Source organism: Peromyscus californicus, unplaced genomic scaffold (assembly GCF_007827085.1).
Source record: "Peromyscus californicus insignis strain IS unplaced genomic scaffold, ASM782708v3 Scaffold_4__1_contigs__length_199733344, whole genome shotgun sequence".
Lineage (NCBI taxonomy): Eukaryota > Metazoa > Chordata > Mammalia > Rodentia > Cricetidae > Peromyscus > Peromyscus californicus.
Window position 1 is genome coordinate 20740544 of NW_026294562.1, and position 26059 is coordinate 20766602.

Consider the following 26059-nt stretch of genomic DNA (forward strand, 5'->3'; position numbering starts at 1 on the left):
TCGCTGCTTCTATGCATGCCTTCTTTTGGAGTAGAGTCCAAGATGTTAAGGCCGACTGTGAACGGTGCCCATGAAGCCGTGCAGTGCACAGCCCACACAGCTGTGCAGCACATGGCCCATACAGCTATTCAGTACACAGCCCACACAGCTGTGCAGCGCACGGCCCATACAGCTATTCAGTATACAGCCCACACAGCTGTGCAATGCACAGCCCACACAGCTGTATATGACAGCCTGAATATGAGTTTGACCATGGCTGAGATGATCAGACTGTCTGTGGCCCGGCCTGCAGAGGGTGTTTGTTTGTTTGTTGGTTGGTTGGTTGGTTGGTTTCCTCTGAGACATGAATATGGTTACCTTACATTGGACCAATACAGTTTAGAGGTGATAATAACCCTTTTCAGTGGAGTCCTGTCACTCCTGGGGCCAAAGCCACTCCCCTGCTCTATAAGAAATTGTATGCTGGGCTCAAACACATGAGCCCCGTTGTCTGTGTCCGCCGTAGCCAGCCCTGGCCTTGTCTTTCTGCCCACTTTCTCCCTCTACTCCGTCTTCACCCTGCAGCTCCCAGCACAGCCCAGAGGCAGACATCTGACCAAGTCCCGAGTCTGGTTGTTGCTCTCCCCCATTCCAGTCACCTTCCCTGTGCTCTGCGTGGTCCTCACCATAGGGCCTTTACCCCTGCCATGCCCTCCTCTGGGAAGACTCTACAAGCTATATCTGAGGAGACAACATGCAGGCTTTTCACTCTGACTGATCACCACACTGCGAACAAAATGCACGCTCCTCGTTCCTCCAGCGCCTGCAGTGTATCACTGTCTGCCTGAGTACATTCCTGTCTGCATCTTTCTTTTTTTAATACTGTGCTCCCCTCTCCCTCTATTACACATGAGGTTCATTCATGCTCAGTGTGGAAAACTTTGCAAATATCAAAGTGTAAAAATACACCCCCTGCAATCCCACCACCCACCACACGTGCTGTCTGCTGGGCTATTTTTTCCCTGCGTCTCTCTGAAAATGTGTTCATCCTTTCTGCCCGGAGACCATCTCTCCTTTGGATCTGAGACTGAATGACTTTTTTTGTGAGGTCCCTTGGAAGGGCGCTTCTGCGGACATCTCTGGAAGGTGGTGGGAGTGGGCAGAGGGGTAAACACGGCAGCAGCATTACATCCCAGCTGCTGTAATCTGTCTCTAGTGGGGCGGGTATCTTCCTGCCTCCTGGAGACAGACCTCTTGAAGACTCATTACTGCTACCTGCTGGCAAGCTGCTATAGTAAACATCTTGGTGGTGCCTGTGAAAGGCCCGTGGGGCTGCAGAGCCCTGCTGAGGCTTGACAAAGCTGCCCTCTGACCCGCCCTCTCTGCTGCTTTTCTCCAGGGTCCTCTATGGCAACAAGATCACAGACCTGCCCCGCGGTGTGTTTGGAGGCCTGTACACCCTCCAGCTGCTGTAAGGAACGGTTCTGGGATATCCTTGGGTACACATCCCTCTGGCTTCCCAGAGGCACAAACCCCAGCTCTCTGCTCTCTGAGATAGGTTGCAGATGCTGTCTGATGATAGTCTTAGCTTTGGGGTTGGTAGGAGCTATGAGTCTGTTAATATCGCCCAAACATTGGACCTTACAGTACCTGAGGGTACCAGGTCAGGTTCTGAGATGGGAAGTGAACGGCTCTTCGGGGAACATCCAAGAGAATTTGTCTCTGGGTTTTAACTATTCCAGCTCTTCTCAGTCATCAAGTTCTAGCAGGCACACAGCCTTGTAGAGTCTTTAACACCGTGGCTTTTTCTGGGAACTTCAGTTCATACCACACTTAGGGTACAAGGCTCATTTGAGACAGGACATAAAGAAGTCCTGCCTGAGTAAGGCTCTGAGACCAGATGTGGAAGCAGAGGTGGGCTCAGTGCTGATTGTTAAGTATCAGGATCCAGAGGCTCATGAGATGTGACCTGTGTTCCTGAGCTCTTGGGGACAGGGCTGTCTCTTGCAGGGGTTCCCAGGTCAGCTCTGCCTCCTGGAATCAAGAGAATTCAGGCCAGGAATCTAGACCTGGATGACACTATATCAAAACACCACTGTGCATGCATGGGGACCCCACAGGATTGTGGGAAGGAGGAACCCCGCTGCCTCTGTGCTCTCCTGCAGCCAACTTGGAGAGTTAGCCTGCAGACAGGAAAGGAGAAAGCAGTGTGGAGTGGCCTGAGGTCGCCAGTGTCCGGGGCCAGGATGGTGCAGGACATGTGAGGGCTCAGGCCTTGCCACGCTTTTACCTCCCAGCTGTCTCTGCCTGCAGGCTTTTGAATGCCAACAAGATCAACTGCATCCGGCCCGACGCCTTCCAAGACCTGCAGAACCTCTCTCTGCTCTCCCTGTATGACAACAAGATCCAGAGTCTTGCCAAGGGGACCTTCACCTCCCTGCGGGCCATCCAGACACTGTGAGCACCCTCTCTTCCTCTTTCTCCCCCAGCGCGGGGGTGGGGTGGGGCTTGCAACCTTGGAGTCCGAGTAGCTGCCTCCCCTGGGCTACTGTGCACACGGAGGTGGCTTAGGGTACAAGGCTTTCCTCCCACTGAGGAAAGACATCTACAGACTCTGGATAGACAGATGATCCTGGGTCACATCCCAGGGAGGAATCTTATTGGCTGGGTGACTCTGGGGCAAGTTAATTAGCTTCTCTGGGCCTTCCTTTTATCTATCCATAAAATGAGGGCATCCTCATACAGTTGTTAGGAGATTAACGGATCTTTACATAATGATAAGCTCACGGAAATGCTGGCTCAGTGCCAGCTGGAGTTTACTAATGGCAACGATAATGGCGTCTGTGGATTCTAAAGTGTGTTTCCACGTTGACAGCTCTGTGTTCTCAGGGATGGCATATCGTTTAATCAGCAAGACGTTCTTCTTTCCCTGGTAGTTCGTTAAGTAATAGTGCATCTGGAGAGTGGTGGTACTGGGTCAGAAGGAAAACAGAGAAAGCAGAGAGCACCGAATCTAATCATTGGCTGTGCTCCCTCGCTGTGGAGATCTGTGCTCCCTCGCTGTGGAGAGCTGTGCTCCCTCGCTGTGGAGATCTGTGCTCCCTCGCTGTGGAGATCTGTGCTCCCTCGCTGTGGAGATCTGTGCTCCCTCGCTGTGGAGAGCTGTGCTCCCTCGCTGTGGAGATCTGTGCTCCCTCGCTGTGAAGATCTGTGCTCCCTCGCTGTGGAGAGCTGTGCTCCCTCGCTGTGGAGACTTACATAGCATAGCAGAAGCAGGACAGTGAAGTCCCAAGCGGCTCATCACCAGTTTTAGCTCCTACCCAGTCTTGACTGTCTCCACTTCCCCTTTATCACGCCTCCCAAACTGTTTGGAAGCAAATGCCAGCCGTCATCTGACCCCTCTTCCTGGCCTTGGAATCTCTGAAAGACAAAGATTCTTAATGTAGCTACGAGGACTGGGGGGTATAGTTCAGGGTCAGAGCGCTTGCCTCACATGCATGGGGCCTGGGTTCTAACTTCAGAACCACAAAGGGAACGAAGCATGCAAGACTGTTAATGTGTCTAAAAACTTAATAACGTTCTTTCATGTCATCAAACATTTCAGTCAGTGTTTGAAGTTCTGTCTGTCTCGTGTGTATTAGACAATTTCTCATTCTCTGTTGGAATCAGGATTTGATGTGGCCTATGCAACAGGACAGATGTGTTTCTTAGGTCATTCTTCATCTCCAGATGTGCATCCGTTTCTTTTCTCCTTGATGTGGCAGATGCCTCACAGAAGCAACCAAGGAGGAAAGACTGATTTTGGCTCAGAGGCTCAGAACAACTCATTTTGTTTCAGAGGGTTCACTGTTCAGCCCATGGTCACTTGGGCCTTGGGCAGAACTTTATGGAGATGGGAGCATCTGGCAGAGGAGCTTCTAAAGGATGGAGAAAGAGGAAGAGGAGGAGGAAGGAGAGGAGGAGCAGGAAGGAGAGGGAAGAGGAGAGGGACACACATACACAGAGAGAGAGAGAGAGAGACAGAGACAGAGACAGAGACAGAGAGACAGAGAAAGAGAGGGAGAGATGTGTTCTATTACTAATAGACTCGGAAGTCAAATATTGGGGTGAAAACCTGATAGATCCAGGAAGCGGCAGAGGAGCCGACAGTTGATCTCTCCACACTTCCCAGATGGAAGAGACTGCGAAATCTCTAAGTCCCGCCCCACTCCTTCCTGTGCGGCTTCTCCATCCATATTCCTGGCTTCTCTATGGCTAATTCTGATTAGCTGGTCACTGGCTCCGCCCCATGATTCAAGGTTAACTTTAATAACACAGTCTCAGGGTGTCATAGTGCGATCAAATATCCTGCAACAAGAGAGAGAATGTCCTATGATGCTATGAAATGGTTCAGCAGGTAAAAGCATTTGCCACCAAAACTGATGTCTTGAGTTCAATCCCTGGGACCCACATGGTAGGAGAGAACTGACTCCTACAAGTTGTCCTTGGACCTCCACAAACATGTTATGACATATGTACTCCTCCAAATAAATAGATTTAGTTTTAAACTAAACAGATACCCTCAGGAGATATCCCCAGTGACTTTCTTCTAGCTGACATTCCTCCTGAAGTTTTCACCTCCTCCCAAAAAAGTGTGGACTAATACTTGGGCACACAAGTCTGGGAACACTTCCCCTGCAAACAAGGTGTCCTCCCCTGCCTTCATTCCCTGTCATTCATTCACTGGTGACACTCCAGCATTTGCTCTGTCACACACTGGAAAAGGGCATCTCTATGGGACCATGTCACAAATTCCCCTGGCCTCTATATGTTCTTCTAGACCAGTGGCTTTCAACCTTCCTAATGCTGCGACCCTTTAATACAGTCCCTCATAGCCGGGCGTTGGTGGCGCACGCCTTTAATCCCAGCACTCGGGAGGCAAAGCCAGGCGGATCTCTGTGAGTTCAAGGCCAGCCTGGACTACCAAGCGAGTTCCAGGAAAGGCGCAAAGCTACACACAGAAACCCTGTCTCGAAAAACCAAAAAAAAAAAAAAAAAAAAAAAAATGCAGTCCCTCATGCTGTGGTGACCCCTAGCCATAAAAGTATTTCGTTGCCACTTCATAACTGTAATTTTGCTACTGCTATGAATTGTGATAAAAATATCTGATATGCAGGATATCTGATATACGATCCCTGTGAAAGGGTTGGATTGACCTCCCCAAAGGAGTTGTGCCCTCAAGTTAAGAACAGCTGTTCTAGACTGAATATTGGATCTAGGAGTTTGGTCGGGTTCAGGTTTGATTGGCTGACTGACAGATTGCTTCTTGCAAGAGGATTGTGGAAGCATTAGATGTCTGTCTGATTGCCTTTTTTTTTTTTTTTTTTTTTTGAATGAAACAACCTCTGTGGTGGTTAACTTCACCGTCCACCTGGCTGGATTTAGAATCACCATAGAAACACACCTCTAGATTCATCTATGAAGGTGTTTTCAGAAAGGTTTAGCTGAGATGGGAAACCCCACCCTGGATGTGGCTGACGTTCATCTCCTTGCTTCTTTACTTCAGGTGGCCCCGACTCTCTCTGAATCTTTCCACTGCCATATCGTCCCACCAGTGTGGACGTTGTCTTTTCTTAGACCCATGCAGGGAAAGATGTCTGGTACTTGGTCAGAACAGGGAGCCACTAAATACAGCCTCAGCACCCGTTAATGAATCAGGATCCTGCAGGGGTGATGCTGGGACCCAGTCTTCTCCATTCTCTGCTGCTGCTGTGGTCAGCCATTAATCAAGAGTGCTTAGGCCATGACTGGGGTACTTCCCCACACAGAGATGTTCACCTGCTGGCTGCTTAAACTCAGGCCCTCTGGCCCCTCCCTCCTACTCACTGGGGTCTGTCTGGATGTGTTGGTGCGGGCCAGAGAGCTTGTGCATAATGGGCACTGACTGACTGTTGACATCCTCCCATGGCTTCTGTGGTCGGGGTGGTCCCTGCTGGTGCTGCTCGGCGTCAGACAACATCTGTGTGAGTCTGAACAGGTGGAGTTAAAGTTATGACACCCACTCCCTGGGGACTCTGCTCGGCAGTTGATGTCAGCTACAAGGACAAACTCATTAAGCTCACACATACACCTGCAGCCTGGCTCCTGCTAATTAATTTACTTCCAGGCATGGAGAGGAATAAGCCATCCATGGGGGACCTCCCCAAGCATGTGGAATTAGAGGTTACGGGAAGAGATGGATAAGATGGTTGTTTTCAGTAGCTGGCAGAGTCTCTGGCAGAAGCAGGCTAAGGGGATGCAATGACTTAGATTGGTGCACGGGAAGCCTTGGGGTGGGGGATGGGATGGAGGGACTCAGGTTCTTTGTATGCATTATCTTGCTCAATAACAGTGACCCCGTGGAAGCAGGGCCTATCGGCTGTATTTTTATTCATAAGGACATTGAAATAGAGGAAGTTCTGAGACCCCCACAAGGTTGAACAATAGCAGGTCCCATCATTTAACAATAACTTATTTCCTCAATTGTATTTCTGTAGAACAGACTCCAGTAGGGCTGTAAAGCAAAGCCAGACTGCCACAAACACCTGCTCATATTAACCACAGAATTATGATTTGGAACAAGAGCAAAAGACAAGAAAACCCGAGCTACAGTCCCTCTCCTCCGCCCATAGCCGTGGACCAGTCCAACACCTTGGCTGAGCGTGGGCGGAAATTCACCTCCCTGTGGTTGCTGGATCCACTCACAGCACCACGGTCCATGAGCTGCGGAGCTGTGGTACTGGTTTTGCTGCAGTCTTTCTCCCCGCCCATATGACATCAAACAAAACACTGCATGCCTATCGTCCCTGCTGTTCATGAGGTTGAACTGGAGACCAAGAGTTCAAACTCAGCTTGAGCGACAAATAGAGATGTTAACTCAAAATTCAAACTAACAAACCAACATTGAGGTGTAAACTTACATGCATGGAGTGTCTAAGTGAGCAACTCAGTAGCTCAGCAAACCCACAAAGCTGTTCCCAGTCCAGTGTTGGAAGGTTTCCACCAGGCTCCTAATCCCTTGTACCCATTCGGCCCAGCCCCAGGCAGCCACTAGGCTGTGCTCTGATCTGGAGACTGCCTTTTTCTGGTCATTTCATACAGGAGGCCACTTTTCATAACTGACTTTTTTCACGTAGCATAATGTTTTGGGGGTTTTGCATCTTGTGTATTTCATCCTTAATTTGACTCACAAGAAAATGGACAGAGGAGTGTCTTTTGTCATCGACAAATACTGTTCCAGGGTATCAGAGTAGCCATGTCTTGTTCACCCCACCCGGTTGAAGTACATTTGAGTTCTTTCCCAGCGGCACTTTCCAGAAGGTGAAGCCGCAGGGAACATTGCTGCTGCCCATGCTGGCTTACAGCTCCCCATACATCAGTGTTCTCATTTCTCTCAGAGTCACTGGGTCACAGAGTGGGTTTACTGTTAGTCAAGAAGCTGAGCTGCCAGGGCGTCTCACAGCGGCTGTAGCCGGGCACACTCCCTCCTCCACAGTGTCACGTGCCATCCGGAGTCCTTACACCCTCACCAGCATCTGTATTATCTTTCCTTTGACATTGTCTGATTGTAACCTTGCTGTGGGTATGAAGTGGTGTTTTGTTGTGGCTTTGAAACCCAAATTTCCTTAATGGTGAATGTTGCAGATGAGAGCCTCCGTTCCCAGAGACTTCTCCCTGCCATTCCTTACACATGAAGAAACTCAGAGCTGTCTGTCTTTCTACTGTCAGAGTGTCTGCTTCAGTCAGTGTATGGCCAGAGGGGCACATGTGCCCACGTATGCCTTTAATACCGGAGAATGTCCTGTTCTTTCCAGCTGCTTGCCCCTAGAAATTGTTAAGGACATCCGTTTGAGGCTGGGATGCTGCTCAGTGGTACTTACCTAGCTTTGCATGAAGCCCCAGACTCATTCGCCATCCAGCACAGCACACACCCATACACACAAATCTATGTCAAAACTTATGTTTGTAGTGAAACCACTTGTCCCTGTGGGCAGTTCAACTTTTCTAGGTTGTTTTACACTCAAAAGCCTCTCATTCTGCTGTACCACCTGACCTGGCACATTGATTGGAAAGGAGTGTCTTCCTAGGTCGTGAACAGGGGCGCATCAGTCCAGCAGAGGCATGGCACTAGAGTGCAGATGGGGGTGAAGGGAAGCTGGTAGGCCCCTTAGCAGACCCCAAATCCTGCCATGTTTCAAGTGATCCAGTCTGCCTGGCAAGTCAACATCACATTGTCTACTGAGTGGGATGCAGAGGCAGGGGAGGGACCTGGAGATGAGAAGAGCCAGGACTGAAAAAGGCAAGAGGGAAAAAGCTGGGCCAATGTAGACCTCGGTCAGCATCTCAAGCCAGGGCCAAAAGACTGGACATGGGAGGGGATGGGTGGGAGAAAGGACGTCCAAAGTATAGACTGAGCTGGGCACAGACCCTGGGCCAGGGTCACACTTAGGTTTTGAGAGGGCTGGGCTAGTAAGCAATATAGCTTGGATGATGACGCTCAGGTGGAGACGTGGTCCTGGCCTGACCCCATGGCCCTCCACCCCTAGTTCCATACTGTGTATACAAGTTCCGGCTCAAGGGTGACAGCTGGGACAGGGGCAGGGGATGCTCTTCCCTGGCTATTTTCATTCTGACAGGCCTCTGCAGACACGCCTAGTGGATGGTGCCCAGACATAGGTCTGAAGGCCTGGTGATGGCGTGGTTCAGGAGTGGTGGGTCTGGGCTGAAGCGGTGACTCTGTGGTTAAAAGTGCTACTGTTCTCACAGAGGACTGGAGTTCGGTCTCCATCACCCCACACCAGGCAACTCACCCCCATCCCTGACCTCCTCGGGCACCTGCACTCATGTGCCCATACCCAGACATACACATATGTATAATCAAACATAAATCTCTAGAAAAAGGACTGGTGGCTGGCTTGCTGGGGTGGTATGAATGGTAGCAACCACCTCTGTTAGCTGCTCCCCATACCTTCATGTCCTCACCTGCTGGTGACACAGGCAGGCAGGCAGCCGGGAACAAGAATGAGTCTCTACAGTAGCTACCTGGCTGTTGGCTGGTTGTTCCTGGGGTGAGAAACTGCTAGAAACCTGCCAAAGAAAGGCACTGCTGTTGCTTGAGCTGGGAATGGTGGTTCCAGGTGCAGCTGCCATGCGGACAGACCCAGCCTCCCCACCCTGGCCCCACTGCTCTGCAGGATGGCGGCTGTAGGCATTGGGCTGCCCGAGGCTGCAGGAGAGAAAGGAACCCAGACTGTGGCTGTGGGGAGGCCCAGAGGTCACGTCTGGCTTGGCATTTTGTCACCTCATCTTCTTCATCTGGAAGGTGCCGGTTGGTCGGTCAGTCTCTCCATCCTGTCTCTCCTCACTCACGCTCATGAGATATCCAAGTCAGAGGAGGGAAGAGAGACTTGAAAGAGGGCACGGAGAGGCTTGGAGGGAGTGACGCAGGTTCTGCAGGAGGCTGCAGTTCTCTGCTAACGCGCCTTCCTCTGTGATGGGCTGGCAGAGGGATGCACACCGATAATTCCCTGCGCCACATTTCTCCCATGGCTAGCTCTGGCCTGCTTGAGGCCACAAGCACTGGTTCAGCGCCAGCTGGTTACAAAGCCTTCTCTACACATAGGTCAGCAGCCCTGGTCTCTGATAACCCATTTGTCCCTTTGGACAGGCATCTGGCCCAGAACCCTTTCATCTGTGACTGTAACCTCAAGTGGCTGGCAGACTTCTTACGTACCAACCCCATTGAGACGAGCGGGGCCCGCTGTGCCAGCCCCCGGCGCCTCGCCAACAAGCGCATTGGGCAGATCAAAAGCAAGAAGTTCCGCTGCTCAGGTAAGGGCCACCTGTGTGTCTCCAGTGGGCTTGGGGACCAGGAATGTGTCCTGATGGCCTTAACAAAGGTGTCCTCAGGCACTTTTGAGCCTGCTGGTTGGGGGGGGGCTGCATTCAACTTGGGTGGGATGGTTCCTCCGCTTTGCCCCTCACTTTACTGCAGCCTGGGAGAGGCAGGCTTACTGAAGCCATGGAGGGAGACCTACCCACCCTCTGCTCCCAGGCCAGCTCTTCTGTATGTCACTGTGTTCAAGGCCCAGGGAGCATCTCAGTGAGGTAGGAGACTCCTCCAGGACTCAGATGGAGACGTGGCCTCAGCAGATGCAGCCCACTTGGCATCTGGCCGTGGGCAGTGTGGGTCAGCTTCTGAGTCTAGTGCCACCTCTGCCTCAACCCTATCCATAAGGTCAGCACAGTGCCTGCCTGAGCAAGTGAAAGGTTTAGCTGGCTGTGGTGCTGCTCAGCACTGACCTGGGGACATGAGTGTTCTGGAGTAAGGCCTTCCACACTTGAAGATGGGCTGGGGAAAGGCAGTTCCACGCCGGGTCCCAGCTGCATTCCTGGGGTGCCTCCCAAGGGGCATGGGGCTGACCTGGCTGCTTCTATATCCTGGTGCATTTGCTTCTTTCCCCAGCCAAAGAGCAGTACTTCATTCCAGGTAGGAGAATGGGGGGCCCGGACCGGCTGGGGGTAGGGATGGGGATGGTGGCAGTAGAGGGAAAGCTGTGGAGGCGGCAGGGGGCTTTGCAGGCCCTTGGATGCTTGCTTGGAACCTACTCAGGCCCTCGGCCCTGCCACCCTCTCACTATAGGGACGGAGGATTACCACCTGAACAGCGAGTGCACCAGTGATGTGGCCTGTCCCCACAAGTGCCGTTGTGAGGCCAGTGTGGTGGAATGCTCCAGCCTGAAGCTCTCCAAGATCCCTGAGCGCATCCCCCAGTCCACGGCTGAGCTGTGAGCTCCTGAGCTGCCCACCCTTCCCCAACCCCGGCACCCACTAACCCACCTGGGTGTGCTTAGGGCTCTTCTCCAAACCAGCTCTGGGCGGTGGGGCAGGGGGGGGGGGGGGGGGGGGGGGAGGGGAGGAGGATCATGGGAGACACTGGCTGGAGCATGCCAGCTGACAGTTTTGGCAAGATACAACCCTCATCCATGACCCCTGCTCCTGCTTCCCTGCCTCCTCGATGAGTCCTTGACATCCAGGACTGGTCACCAGCCTGAACCATGCGTGGCGTTCCTTAGGGATGATTCTTTAGGGAGACAGGAATCCATTATCTCAAGCTGGGGTTTAAGTCATTCCCTAACTACTGTTTTCCTCTTTCTAAAAGTATGAATTTATGTGCCTGTGTCCGCATCTGCAGACACATTTCTGTGTCACACATTTGTTTTTTATGTATGCAAATTTTCATTATTTTTTTTTTTTTACATTTGTTCATTATTGTGTATATGTGTGTTCATGCCATAGTGCATGTGTGAGCAGAAACCAGCTTTTGGGAGACAATTCTCTCCTATCATGTAGAAAAGGATAGAACTCAAGTAGTCTGAGTTGGTGGCAGACATCTTTACCTACTAAAATATCTTGCTGTCCATTCATTACATTTTTTTTTTGTTTGTTTTTTGTTTTGGTTTCTTGAGACAGGGTTTCTCTTCATAACAGCTCTGGCTGTCCTGGAACTCATTCTGTAGACCAGGCTAGCCTTGAACTCACAGATCCACCTGCCTCTGCCCCACACCCCCGGAGTGCTGGGATTAAAGGTGCACGCCACCATGGCCCGGCTCCTTCATTACATTTTTAATGTTTTAAAAAAATACCTTATTGACCATCACCCCTTTTTGCCCAGTGCCAGGCCCAGCTTTCCTTTAAAATGGGCTCAGTTGGCCTTCTCTGCACCCCATAATCTCAAAGTGAAAAGCATGTTTAGGTCATGTCTGTGTTCGCTCCATTCCTTGCCTTTTACAGACGATTGAACAACAATGAGATTTCTATCCTAGAGGCCACTGGGCTGTTTAAGAAACTCTCGCATCTGAAGAAAATGTGAGTTTCCCATTGGTGGGAAGGTGCCCATCAAGATGCTGGCATGGGGTAGAAAGGAAAGGCCTAGGGTGCAGAGGACCCACTGGGAGCAGGGGTGGGGTTCCTATGTATGGAGGTGATGGGGACAGTAAGGGAGGGAGGGACTCCTGGGTGCAGGGGATTCACGGTTCCCCCTGCTTCCTCTCCCAGTAACCTGAGCAACAACAAGGTGTCAGAAATCGAAGACGGGACGTTCGAGGGTGCGTCCTCTGTCAGTGAGCTGCACTTGACCGCCAACCAGCTGGAGTCCATCAGGAGCGGCATGTTCCGTGGTCTAGATGGCTTGCGGACCCTGTGAGTGGGTGGGACTAGGGGCACAAAGACAAGCCACAGCATGGGCCTATGCACTAGAGAGAAATGGCCTCCTCCTGGTCTCACTGGCAGGAGAGTAGGACCCCTGATGAACCTGTCTGGTAGGACAGATGATCTCATGTTGGTAACTGTCCTGAGGCCCAACCTCTTGTTCTTGGGATGGGGGCTGGCCCCTGGTGAGGAGGGGAAGGGAATGGACCCCCCCATCAGTGCCCTGTGATCAAGGCTGCTGGGATACAGATGACACATGCTTAGGAGTGACCAGAACAACCACTAGAGGGGTGGCTGACTGTGAGGGGACCCTGCCAAGGTGACTTGGTATGTGTAGATGTCAGAGCAGAGATGTCCACCATCCCTAGAAATTCTGGACTCTGTGACTTGGAGCCAGTCAGAGCAGTCCAGGCCTCGGGAACCCACCAGGATCTTATCACTTCTCCATGACCACTGCAGGAAGCTCCCTCTGGGCAGTGCTGGCTCTTCAGTGTCCAGTAGAGAGGGCTACATTCCTGTTGGTCTCCACAGATGTTCCCTGTGGATGCTGTTCTACTCAGAGCCACCTGTGGCTGTGACACACTTCATTTCAGCTCATCTTAGTGTAAACAGCTGCAGATGGGCAGCGGCTGCCATTCTGGAAATGCAGCCCTCGGAGCCCCTGCCTGGGTTTAAGTCCCAGACAGGCAGCGTAGTTAGCTCTGTCTTCTGGTGGTGTAACCTGTAAGGCATGTGAGATGCCTGTGGAGTTTTGTGAAAGGGGGTCCGACCGAGCGCTTTTGCTCAGCTCAGTCTTTTTTTCCGTGAGCAGAGCGTGGCCACGTTTCCAGTCTGCCCCTGTTTGGCTAGTCCCTCCTTCTTACATCGGCTCAGTTCCTCTAGGGTCCTGGGGGAGACCGAGTCAGTCAACTTATGTTCTTTCTGAGGAAGGCTTAGAGAGAAGAGGGACCTAGGAAGGGTCAGTGTGGGGACAGGGGCAGCAAAAACCCAGAGGGACTGTGAAGCGTCTAGAATCTCAGTGCCACCCACAAGTGACCAGTGTCATTGCTGGTGTGTAGCTGCCCTTCTCATGCTTTATCTACATGTACCTTTATACTTACAAACACACATACACACATGCACATGTATGTGCATACACACAGGTCACTATAGATAGACCTGTAAAACCACCACCACGGTCTATGCCATACACATATTCAGTTTCTCCAACAATTATTACTGTCCTCTCTATTACTATTATTATTAGCATAATAAGAACATCTGTGGTGGTGGTGCACACCTTTAATCCCAGCACTCTGGAGGCAGAGGCAGGCAGATCTCTGTGAGTTTGAGACCAGCCTGATCAACAGAGTGAGTTCCAGGACAGCCAGAACTAAGCAGAGAAACCCTGTCTCAAAAACAAAACAAAACAAAACAAAACCATCTGATCATGGGACAAGAGAGATAGCTTAGTGGTTAAAAGCACTTATTGCTCTTTTAAAGGATCAGGGTTCGAGTCCCAGCATCCATATGATAGCTCACAACCTTCTATAACTCCAGTTCTGGTGGATCCAGCGCCCTCTTCTGGCCTCCATGAGCAGTTACACACACCTTGCAAACAAATTCACGCAGGCAAACACACATACACATATTTCTTAAAAAAGATACAACTCCTTAGCAAAATTTGAAGTACATCTATGATATTGTTTGCTAATGGCACTGCACTGCACAAGAATTTTTAGGCACTATTTATTCTGTATAACTGAAATTGTATATGAATATATATATATATATATATCACAGTGTATAATATATAAATTATATATCACAATGTATAATATGTAAACACATATGTATGTTTACATATAAATTATATATATATAAAATTTCCTTCTCCTCTTTCTCTTCTTCCTCAGCAGGTCTCCCCATGTAACACAGGGGATTTGTGGTCCTCTTGCCTCAGTCTCCCAAGTTCTGTGATTATAGGCTTATGCTATCATACCCAGCTCCCAGATATATTTTAATAGAACCCTGTAATAAATTTTGTTTAGTAACCTGCTTTTCCCTCCATATACCATAGAATTTCTTTAAGACATAGTTATCTGTAACTGCCAGAGACTCAGGCTCTTTCACATTCTGTATTTTGAGAAATGCTGTAACTATCACCTTCATCCCAAATTCTGTGCACATCCCTGAGTATTCATGTGATGAAGTCCTGAAAGTGGACCAGCCGATGGCAGCAGAAAGCACCTTTGTAGACAGTCTGGGACAACTCAACAAACACTTCCAGAGAGGCCCTCCCTTGTCTTGCCAACCATGTGTGGAAGTGCCCATCATCCGGCTCTGGCCTAAGCTGGCATTATGACAATTATATTTCAGTTTCTTCTCCAATTTGATGGGCAGAAGCTTGGTTTTTTTTTTTTTTTTTTTTTTTTTTTAGGTGTCCTTGATTACCGACTAATCAATCTGACATGCTTCATGCGTGTTCACAGTCCCTTTAAATGCCTCTTGGAATCACCTGTCTGTCCTGTGCGGCCTTGGTTTCCACTTTCATTTTTGGTTGGGGGTGGGAATTAAAGGGGTCTTGGAGGGTGAGTAATGGGGGCAGGGCATTTCCAGATAGCAATGAGGAAGACGGGTGCTCTAGAATGACATCCTAGCAGGGCCAGGGGTGGCTGTCCATCGGCTACAGGGGTCCTCGCGGGTGTCAGTCTGAGGACATGGCCTGGGGCTAGAGGACACCCTCTCTGCAGTTTGAAGGCCACTAATGGTTTTTAGGCTGGACGGTGGCTTCCAAACTGCTGAGGTGGACTGTGGTGGGTCACTGAGGGGCTCTCCCTCCTCTCTCCTCATCGCCCCCCTCCCCCAGGATGCTGAGGAACAACCATATCAGCTGCATCCACAACGACAGCTTCACGGGGCTTCGCAACGTGCGGCTCCTGTCCCTTTACGACAACCACATCACCACCATCTCCCCCGGAGCCTTTGACACCCTTCAGGCCCTGTCCACACTGTAAGTGTCAGCCTTGGAGGACAGGCAGGTTGGTGACTCAGGCCGGGGGAGCCTGCCTGCCATCCCAGGTGGGGGGTCTTCTGGGGAGGCATGGGTCCTTCTTGTTCCCTCGGCTGCTAGTTTGGTCTTTGCTCCTGGTCACCTGGGAGATTATTAGCTGTCTGTGCTGGAGCATCAGATGGCTGTGTGGCCGGGAGAGAACGCCGCCAGGTTCACTGAGACTGGCAAAGTGCCTTCATGACCACATTCCCTGCCTCTTCCAGAAACCTCCTGGCCAACCCGTTCAACTGCAACTGCCAGCTAGCCTGGCTGGGTGACTGGCTCCGGAAGAGGAAGATCGTGACAGGGAACCCACGCTGCCAGAACCCGGACTTTCTGCGGCAGATTCCCCTGCAGGATGTGGCCTTCCCCGACTTCAGGTGTGAGGAAGGTAACTTGTGGGCCATGCAGCAGGGAGAGAATGGGGCTGGCCAGGTAGCACCCTACTGGCCCCTGCGGAGGGAATAGGGGACACTTTTGCGTGGAGCTACCTCTGTGTAGTCCTATAAAACAGAGGTGTAGTGGGGAGGGATGCATGGAGAGAAGAAGAAAATAAACATGACTTCTTATCCCATCACACAAAGAGAAGTATAGTAACTCCTCAGTATTTTTGTCCTTATGGAAATGCATTTCACCCAGAAACTAGCTCCAGGGTCCTCGGGGTACCATGTCCTTCACCGCTGAGTCTGATTCCCCACTTGCTGGAGGTTTGGTCATTCTGTGCTCTACTGTTCTGTTCCTCCGAGCTCCTAGTCTCTCGTGCCCACAACCACCTTGCCCTTCTAGCAGGATGTAGCTTTTCCTTCAGTTCTTTCCAAGCATCACACACTGAGGTTCCTGTTGGAAGCAGCTTTTTCCTGAGGTAACCAGCAAATATGCACCTCCATTGTCCCTGTTCTTAAGTGTCTCAGTATGTCCCTCCACGGGAGCTTCTCTCAGGCTGTTACCAGCTCTCAAACCCCTCTCTCTGCTGCTGGACGCTGGATACATTTCCCTGGTCTCCATGTCCTTGCCCCCCTCCTGGCATTCAGAGTGGATCTCTGCTCTGGAGTCACCCCAGCCAGGCCACGTGGAGATGAGGGAAAGACAAGGGAACAGCCAACCTTCACAGCAAGAAAGACTAAGGTGTTTTTCTAAAGAAAATCAGTAGATTTTTCTAAGAATAATTTTGTTTCCTACTTTTAAAATTAAAAAAAAAAAAAAACTCAAGCCAGGCATGGGACCATGTAGGCTGAGACAGGAGAATGGAGTGCTCAAGGCCAACCAGGGCTCCATAGCAAGACCCTGCCAAAAAAGAAAGAAAGAAAGAAAGAGAGAGAGAGAGAGAGAGAGAGAGAGAGAGAGAGAGAGAGAGAGAAAAGAAGGAAGGAAGGAAGAAAGTCACTGTATGATTTACCTCCATCATACTATTCACACATATATTTTATGGCTTAAATGTTTTTGATTGTTTGTTAAATATTTTTAATCCAACCCTGCATCTTGATTGTAATCTCTTGCCACTGAAAACTTTGCCTTGAAAACTTTGTGGAGTTTTTGTTTGGTTGGTTGGGTTTGGTTTTTCGAGACAGGGTTTCTCTGTGTAGCTCTGGCTGTCCTGGATCTCACTCTGTAGAGCAGGCTGGCCTCAAACTCACAGAGATCTGCCTAGCTCTACCTCCCAAGTGCTGGGATTAAAGGTGTGCACAACTACCACCGGCAAAAACATTGTTTTACTTAAGAAACAGTTTGTATGGGGCTGGGGATGTGGATCACTTGCCTTGCAAACATTAAGACCTGAATTTCATCCCCAGAACCCATGTTTAAAAAAAAAAAAAGCCATGCATGGTGGCATGGGAGGCCAGTGCTAGGGAGGCAGGATGGGAGGACCTCTGGGGCTCACTGTCTAGCCAGCCTAGCCTTCTTGTAAACATACAGGAATGATATCCAAGGTCATTCCCTGGCCTCCACATGCATGCCCCCCCCCCCACACACACACACACAATCTGTTTTTCTTATAAAGATAAGACACCATTATTCCTTAAAAACAAGAAAGAACAATCCGGAGATAGAAAAATCACCCCTGTACCTCTTTCCCATCCCAGATCCCCACCATGGGGCAGCCTCCGTCGACATTCTGCACTGCAGTTTTCCAGATCCCTACTGTGTGCCTATTTGCATGTGAGGACACACTCAGGATTTTTCAGGTCCCCTGCAAAATCCTTTCACCACAAACCATCCTGTTCTAAAGGGCACCACCAAGCCAGCCCCTGAGACTTGTCATTTAGCAAACTTCCTCAGTGACAATTTTGCATTATGCTTCCAGGAACACCCACATAGATAACACCTTCCGTACAAATGGGATGTTCCCTTTAGGACAACTTCCTAGGAGGGAAAAGGTGTGAGCATCTCTGTGAACATTTGCTGCTATGAGACAGTGAGGCCCAGGGGCCAGAACAGCTTCCAGAGGCTGTCTGCCTAGAGCCCTGTCCCAGTACTGCCTTCAAGGCTAGGGGACTTTGCACAGTTACTTAACCACCCTGGATTTAGTTCCATCGTCTCTAAAATGGTCCACTGTAGCACATCTCCTTGAGGGCGTTTTGAGGATTCAGCGAGTTCATCTTTACTTACAATGCAGTGTCCGAACACGGTCAGCTCCTATAACTGAGTCACTGTTGGTAGAGGGTACCTGCTGTCACCTCACCATCTCAACAACTCTGACCAGGACCATTGATCCTGCTGCACCCCGTCATAAGAAAGGGAGACACACAGAGGGCTCTTTCCTGGAGAAACGGATGATGAATGAAGGGGTCATTGGCCTGCATCAGCCAGGCCTGGGCCCCAGCCCTAAGATGCCTCATCAGCTGGAGGACAAGTCATTCACCCCGCCCAGACCTCAGTGAAATGGAAAACGATTCGCCCTCTTCATCCTTGGGATGCCAGAGATGGACCAGCTGCTGCACTGAGTGCCGGGCCTTACCAGTGCCTCCCAGTGGGTGACAGCGGCACTCTTTGCTGTGTCTCCCAGGGGGGCATGCTCAACACAGTGCCAGGGACTATTAGGCGCTCAGAAAGTGGTAGCTGTGTCCGCCTCCTCTCTGGGACCACCTTGGGTCTGAGGCAGGAGGTTACCTCAGATCTGTTTTCACCTGGAAACTTTCCCAGAACCCCTTCTTCCTGTTGGTATTGGCCAATAGCACGCTGTAAAGAGGGAGGTCTAGCTGCTGGCCAAGGCAGTGACAGAAAAGAGCTGCTGCTCTGAGGGGGTGGGGCAGTCCCAGAGACTTTCCCAATGTGAAGTCAGGCCCCTGACTGACCAGGATGCCACACCTTCCTCCCCAGGCCAGGAGGAGGTGGGATGCCTGCCCCGCCCACAGTGCCCCCAGGAGTGCGCCTGCCTGGACACCGTGGTCCGGTGCAGCAACAAGCATCTCCAGGCTTTGCCCAAGGGCATCCCCAAGAACGTCACAGAACTGTGAGTAGCCCAGGCCTGCAGTCTGTTGGCCTGTGAGACAGGACCAGTGGGATCCGGCCGTGGGAGGAGATGCCGCAGAGCGGGTGTTGGCTGGCGGGAAGGAGGGTGAGCCCAGAAGAGCTCCAGCATGGCTTCAGCCTTCCTCTAGTCCCTTCTCTACAGTTACCTTATGACAAATTCGTGGCAAGGGCTTTGCTTTTAGGAAATAACATTGCTTCCCCCGCTTCACAACGTTTGTCGGGAAGACATTGTTAATGTCTACAGACACAAAGTTCTTTACTTGAGTCAACTCTGGTCTCCACAACAGATCCCTTTTTTGGTTGGAGATGTTTACTCTTTTTTCCATCACAAATAGCACCTAAGTGTACATCCCTTTGGTGAAGCTTTTACTCCAGAGCACTGGGCACACGGAACTCTTGCTGCATTTCCCCAGTGGCCTCTCAAGAAAAGCTGTGTCCGTCTCACCCTCTCCCGAGCTGTGTGCGAAGGTGGCCGGGCCCTCACCTCCCCTGCACTGGCATTCAGCCTTGTGCTGCCCAGTCTCACAGCTCATGGTGTCTCAGCTCCTAGGTGTATGTACATGCATACGACAGGTGCTCACGCTGTGGTGTTCTCTCCTCAGCTATTTGGATGGGAACCAGTTCACATTGGTTCCGGGACAGCTGTCTACCTTCAAGTATCTGCAGCTTGTGTGAGTATCCAGGTGTCTTGAGGATCCCAGGCCTGCCTCAGTGGTCAAGAGGACCATTGGCATCTAACTACCAAAGCTCCACCTTTCCAGGACTCTCCCATTTGTGGACAGATGCCTTTAATGAACCCTGTCTGCTCCCTCATTCATTCTTCAGGGAACACCTATGCCTGGGAGCTGTTTTGCCATCTGGTGGCCAAATCTAGGAATTGCATCCTTTCTGGCCTGCATGGGCTGGACCCACAGCTCTGTCCACACCATCCCTCCAGACCTCCCTGTAGGCTGGTAATTATTATTGCTCTGGTGGTCTCTGCAAGGAGCCAGGGATGAATAGAGGATGATGTGGAGTCTTTCAGTTCAATTGCTGTCCTCAAACCAAATATGAAACCAGGCAGCTACGAGTCCACACACTATTTTTTCTTAACCTGCGTTGTTATCATTGCCTTCTACCCCCTCTGCCCCATGGGAGTACTCAGAATAAACCCCTGGATGATAAGGTCAGCTCCTCTTAGCTTTCCAGCGTAATTAGCACCTCACCTCAATTGTTTTTGTCTGTGTACTAGCCAGAGTCTATAAAAAAGAAGTCCAGAGAACATTCCTCAGTGCTCTGTACGAGCGCAGTCAGTGGGTCAATGTCAGTCTGAGAAACGCTTTTAGTGAATCTGCTCTCAATGTCAGCTGCGAACTGTTGCTAGTGGGCTTGTTCTTAGACAAGAGGCGAGAGTGGAAGTCAACATACTGCTCCCTTCACTGAGAAAGCGTGGCTGTGGGACCAGCGTAGCCGTGGGCTGGTGACATTCAGGTCAAGGCCTGGCCACTGGGAACAGCACTGGCTCACAGCACTGGGAGGCTCCAGTCAGTAGGTCTTTGCTTAATGACCAGCGTGGTTTGAACACTTCAGTGGAGTGGGGGTGAAAGAGGGGCTGGGGTCAGAGAAAGGGACGCCACTCCACCAGCTCCCAGGCTTTCCGTGGCCTGACCTTTGCCGGTGGCCCAGATGTTCATGAAGAAGGAAGGGCAGACAGCAGGGGTGTCAAGCGAGCTCTTCCTGTTAGGTTGCCTCTCCTGCACTGGAAAACTCCACCTCCCTTCCACAAGGAAGGAAGCGGGCCTGTAGCAATAGGGAGCAGAGTTGGGACTTCAGTAGAGGAAGGCTCCCTGGGTGCTGAAGGAAGGGCACACTGTTAATGATTTTCAGAGCCAAGAGCTGCATACAGTAGCTGGAGCAGGCAGATCAGGAGGCCCCAAGGTCATGGATCTCTCTTAGACGGTCTAGGGAGGATGTAGGGAGAGGTTAAGGGCTCCCTAAGTTTCAGGGAGCGGTAGGGTCCAACACGGGCAGCTGCCGACGAGGGTTTGGTTGGAAGGAGGGTGTGATGAACCTGGGGCGGAAGCTGGTGAGAGGAGGGTCTCAGGAAACCACTGGTGGACGCTGGCTTAACACAGGAGGAACTTAGGAAGGGGAATAGATGTGGACAGTGATCGGAGGCCAGGCCACGATACCAAGGGTGGAATGTGGAAGCAATCGCAGTCCCAGGCTGCAGGGCTGAGGAAGCACCAGGCCGAGCCCCACTGAGGGTGTGTTGGGCACCAGGTGGAACAGAGCTCTGGGAAAGAACAGGCTGTGGCTGTAGGGATGGTACCATCAGCTCTAGATAGTGTCACTAGGGGAGCCAGAGACAACCTGGACGGCAACTAGAGTAGATTGAACGAGTGCAAGGCTGGGATCTTCCCATCCTGAGGCTGGTGTCTACCAGGGATTAGAAGATGGGGCCACAGACACAGTCAGGGTAGGGGTAGGGGTGTGTAAGGATGTTCTGCACCTAACTAGGGACTGTAGGAGAAATTGCAGTGATGGGTTGGGCCTGGTCCTCCTCTGGCCAGCTGGGTGGCCCCGTGTGAGTTAATTACGGAGAGACTGAAGACTCCAGCTCTTCGTGTGTAAAATGGGGTTTCACCCTACCTCACAGGCCTGGTATTCCAGCTATGCTTCCCAGAGAAGGGGCTGCTGGGCTGCAGGTAGAAGTTGGTCAGTGCCAGCTGCTGCACCTGCAGGGGACAGGCAGATGAGGGACAGAGGGAGCTCAGTAGTCAATGGCAAGTCCGTTGTGCCCCCACATCCTCACGAGATAGGGATCCTTGCCCTCCCTGCTGCCGAGGGGCCAAGGGTGGATGGGGGAGGGGAGAGGCTCTGAAAGTCATCCAGGGGCAAAGGCCTTCTTTCCTTCTAAATGCTGATGCTCTTGCCTTTTCCAGGGACCTGAGCAACAACAAGATCAGCTCCTTAAGCAATTCATCCTTCACCAACATGAGCCAGCTGACCACACTGTGAGTGCCAGCGGGGCTGGGTGGGCACACGGGATATGCCGTCATCAGACTATGCTGGTATCGCTCTTGTCATTCACTGGGATCCCATGCAGACAGCCTTGCCCACCACAGAGGGGCCTGAGAGTCTACAGACTAAATAATACCCCATCCATCGCTTCTCGGCTTTTTTGGCCATGATCAAAGGAAAGAACAAAACAGCTTTACTGTGAAATACAACACACATATGGGAAAGCACACAAAAAATTAAATGTCTTACTTACCACATTATCACAAAGCTAGCACATGCAGTGTCCTGGTTTGCTTTCCATTGCTGTGATACCATGACCAAAGGCGACTTGGGGAGGAGAGGGTTGATTTCATCTTACACTTCAGGTCACATTCCATCACCGAGGGAAGTCAGAGCAGGAGTTCAAAGTAGGAACCTGGACACTGGAACTGAGGCAGAGGTCGTGGAGAAAGGCTGCCCACTGGCTTGATCCTCAGGCTCACGTTCAACTACCCCTTGTATCTCCCAGGACTACTCGCCCAGGAGTGGCGCTACTCACAGTTGCCTGGGTTCTTCCACACTAATCATTGATCAAGAAAATGCTCCATATTGCTTACATGCCAATCTGATGGAGGCATGTTCTCCATTGAGGTTCTTCTTCCCAGATAACCCCAACTTGTGTCAAGTTGACAAAAACAAACAAAAAACTAAGCAGCGGGGTTGGGGATTTAGCTCAGTGGTAGAGCGCTTGCCTAGCAAGCACAAGGCCCTGGGTTCGGTCCTCAGCTCTGGAAAAACAAAACAAAACAAAAACAAAAGCAAACAAACTAACCCTCACACGTAGACAGTCAAGCAAAAAGAAAACAATGTTAGCATCCCAAGGCCCCTAGTTCCTTCCTGGTCCTTTTCTTCCATCCCAAAGTAGCTCTTGTTCTCACTGATAGTGGTTGATTCTTTGCTTTTTCTCTGTAGTATTTTCATCTGCACATGAATTTCAACAGAACATTCTTTAATTTTTCTCAGTTTAAACCCCACATGGATTGAATCATTTTTAATCCCACATGGGCTGAATCAGACTTTTGTGCTTAGCATTACTATGCCCCTGTGATCAGTTCCTGTGTGGGGATCTAGCCATGTTCACGGCTATGTCTTGTTCCCTAGAAGCCTATACTGCACTCTCCTTAGCCACTTTACTCTTGGTGGATGGGAGGGTTGTGTTGAGCTTGGACTGTTGTGAGAATGGACCCTCTGAAATGTTGTGCCTGTGTCCTAAGACACCCCATGCTGGCTATTATAATATTGCAAGCCGCTGGTCACAGGCATTAACCAGCATCCTATATATGCCTGGTGGCTAAGAGTACACCTCATTCTTTTCCACTCCCCTTGAGTTATACATGAAATGCTAGGAACTGAGGCCTTCCCCACATGTGACTTAGATTAAACCTGAGGGCCAGTACCCACGAAAGGGCTTGACTTAGCCAGACTTTAAGAGCAGAGAACGAGCAAAGGCCAGCAAGGACCGAGCAAAGGCCAGCAAGGACCGAGCAAAGGCCAGCAAGGACCGAGCAAAGGCCAGCAAGGACCTGTCTGGGTTCCCTCTGGTGTCTATGGATCTGCTCATCCCCATTTCCCATCTTCATGACAATCTGTGACTGGGCTAATGTGAGCCTGGCTGTGAAGGTCATCTCCACCTAGAGTGATATTTCAAGCCTTAGACCCTGAGCACCAGGGGCATTTGGCAATGGCTGAGGATGTGTAGTTGTGACACCTTGGAGGAAGAATTCTGCTAGCATGGTGTGGGCAGAGGCTAGGGAGGCCACAACCTTCCCTCAGCACCTAGGACAGCCCCCTAGCCTGGGACTGCCAACAGCGCTGAGTTTGACAAACTTCGGGCTTTGCGATCTCAGCAGCCAAGAGGAATTTGGTGTTCTTTCCTTTGCTGTGGACGGTTCACTTCACTTGGATTTTTTTAAATAATTCTACTTATGTACAATTAATATTCCGCAATATCCCATATTAAAGTATAGAACTTGATAGCCAGGATTGATGACATGTTTCCGTACTGAGGCAGGAAGTTTACCACAAGCTCGAGGCTAGCCAGAACGAGGCCCCAGGTTAGGCTTTATGTTCAGAGTTTTATTGAAATAGATTCGTGGTCCAGTTTTGTTTGGTTTCTACCTCTCAGCACAATTACTCTGACATCCTTCCACATGTTGGTGTTCCTTCCCTGGCACTACCAATGGCACCCTGTCCAGTACACATGTCTACCACAGAACCAGTTCCCTTGCCAATCTGCCTGTCTGCTCCTGGTGGGTTCATTTATTTGGAATCTTTTGAGTTAGTGGGTTAGCTGTGGGCGCTAAAAACACAATCTGAACACAAATACTGTTAACTAACTTAATGACATGACCCTAGGGTGGGAAGTGGCCTCAAAGCTTCAGCCTTCTCACCCATAGGATGGGGTGGGAATGGTCCTTCATCTCTGCCATAGCTTCCTCCTTCTTTCCTGCAGGATCCTCAGCTACAATGCCCTTCAGTGCATCCCTCCTCTAGCCTTCCAGGGGCTCCGTTCCCTGCGCCTGCTGTAAGTCTCTCCCAACTTGTTCTAGGAAATCTACCCTGTTACCTGAGGCCTACCCCCTATCTGTGGTGAGCAGGAATATTCCCAGGTCTGGGGCCCCAGCAGGGACAATGCTCTACCTAATTTAGATGGGAGCCCAGACTACTCTTATCCATACCCTCTATAGAAGCCATGCTATAAGTGGGAAATGATCCAAGAGAAGAGGTGATCATCACTCCAAGCTGAGTCTGTGTATACGTGTATGATGGGGAAGGGGTGCCTAAGATAGAGGAGTCCTTTGCACAAGAGACTTCTGTTCAGATTGCAAGTGTTTGTTTCCAGAGATCAGAGAACTTTTTCTACAAGTTCTCAAAGTGATTTTGACCAAAACATTCTGTTGTGTCTGTTATGGTGGCTCCTGACCCCATCAGAACCAAGGTGACATTCCTCCAGTCCTAAGTTATGGCTGGCTATGTTAGTCTCCTTACAAATTGCCTACTCTGCCTCCATCTCCTGGCTAAGAGGGAGGCCTGTGTGTCTACATGTTTTATTTATGACATAAACTCAACTTGAGTTATTTAGATGGCAAAATTAGAGTCTTCCCACAGTATGGGGGAGCAGTGTGGCCTACCTGGACTCTAAAGGCTCCCCTTTTCCTTCCTGGGGCTAACAGATCAGGGTTGCTGGGCTGGGGACTGTCTCCCCACCAGCAGACACCCATGGTGTGTCCATTCGGCAAAGGCTAGGAAGCCCTTTCGTTAGGCATCCCACCCTGTCCCTGGACTAGGCTCCAGTAACCTCTTCTTTCCTCAGGTCTTTGCATGGCAATGATGTCTCCACCCTCCAAGAGGGCATCTTTGCAGACGTGACGTCTCTGTCTCACTTGTAAGTAATGCCAGCCCAATTCTCTGGGCCTCTTTGAATTTAAGCTGAATTTGGAGTCTGAGGGAGATCCAGCCCCTCAGACCATCAGAACATGCTGCCTTTATCATGATACTGACTGTGAACTTTCCCCAGTCACCTTTTTGACCTCTTATACACTCAGTGGTCCACAAGGATGGTGAGGGAGAATAGGCCACTAGCAGGTGGTAGCAAACATTTATGGATTGCTGGACCTGTCACCTGCCAGTGTGGCCCCCTCATAATGATTCCACAATGTGTGTAGTATTTCCTCATTTTATACAAAAGGAACTATGGCTAGAGAAAGGAAGATGCTTGCCCAAAGCCACAGCTGGTGAGGTGGTGGCTCCTGCCCCAGTGCCCGCCCATGCTCTTAGACTATCCCCATAATACAGTCCTTGCTTCATACCATGGGGATGAGACCCTGAAATCTATTTCCCAAAGGGATAGAATGGCATAGAATTGCTTCCCAAGCCCTACAGCTGGCAGTGCCATGATGATTCTTTAAAAGCAGTAGGCTAGGGCTGGGGAAGATGACTTGGTCAGTAGTGCTTGCCATACAAGCACGAGGACCTCAGTTTGACCCCCAGGACCCACATAGAAAGCTAGGCATGGTAGCATGTACCAATCTTAGAGCTGGGACGCAAAGACAGGCCGATCCCTGGGGTTCATTGGCCAGCTGGCCAGCCTGGACTATTCAGTGAGAGACCCTGCCTCAAAGAAAAAGTGTGTGGTACTTGAGAAACAACACCTAAGGGTGTCCTCTGGCCTCCATATGCACACACATGCACGTACACACAAATAATAGACAGACAGACAGAGAGATAGATAGACAAACAAATGGGGATTAATATCTCAGAGTACAGAGTTTCTGTTTGGGGTGATGCAAATGCTTTGGAATTGGTAGT

The 26059-nt window shown here is 50.7% G+C and overlaps 1 protein-coding gene across 1 annotated transcript in view; it reads left to right on the forward strand.

Annotated features, from left to right (window-relative positions):
- Positions 1 to 26059, forward strand: part of Slit1 (slit guidance ligand 1) — a 161149-nt gene that overhangs the window by 108159 nt on the left and 26931 nt on the right. The window contains exons 12-25 of the mRNA XM_052760526.1: positions 1379 to 1450; positions 2293 to 2436; positions 9665 to 9828; positions 10463 to 10486; positions 10640 to 10784; positions 11791 to 11865; positions 12055 to 12198; positions 15056 to 15199; positions 15463 to 15629; positions 18557 to 18689; positions 19312 to 19380; positions 21634 to 21705; positions 24204 to 24275; positions 25065 to 25136. Coding sequence (XP_052616486.1) covers positions 1379 to 1450; positions 2293 to 2436; positions 9665 to 9828; positions 10463 to 10486; positions 10640 to 10784; positions 11791 to 11865; positions 12055 to 12198; positions 15056 to 15199; positions 15463 to 15629; positions 18557 to 18689; positions 19312 to 19380; positions 21634 to 21705; positions 24204 to 24275; positions 25065 to 25136 — 1497 coding nt within the window. The remainder of the gene's footprint in view (positions 1 to 1378; positions 1451 to 2292; positions 2437 to 9664; positions 9829 to 10462; positions 10487 to 10639; positions 10785 to 11790; positions 11866 to 12054; positions 12199 to 15055; positions 15200 to 15462; positions 15630 to 18556; positions 18690 to 19311; positions 19381 to 21633; positions 21706 to 24203; positions 24276 to 25064; positions 25137 to 26059) is intronic.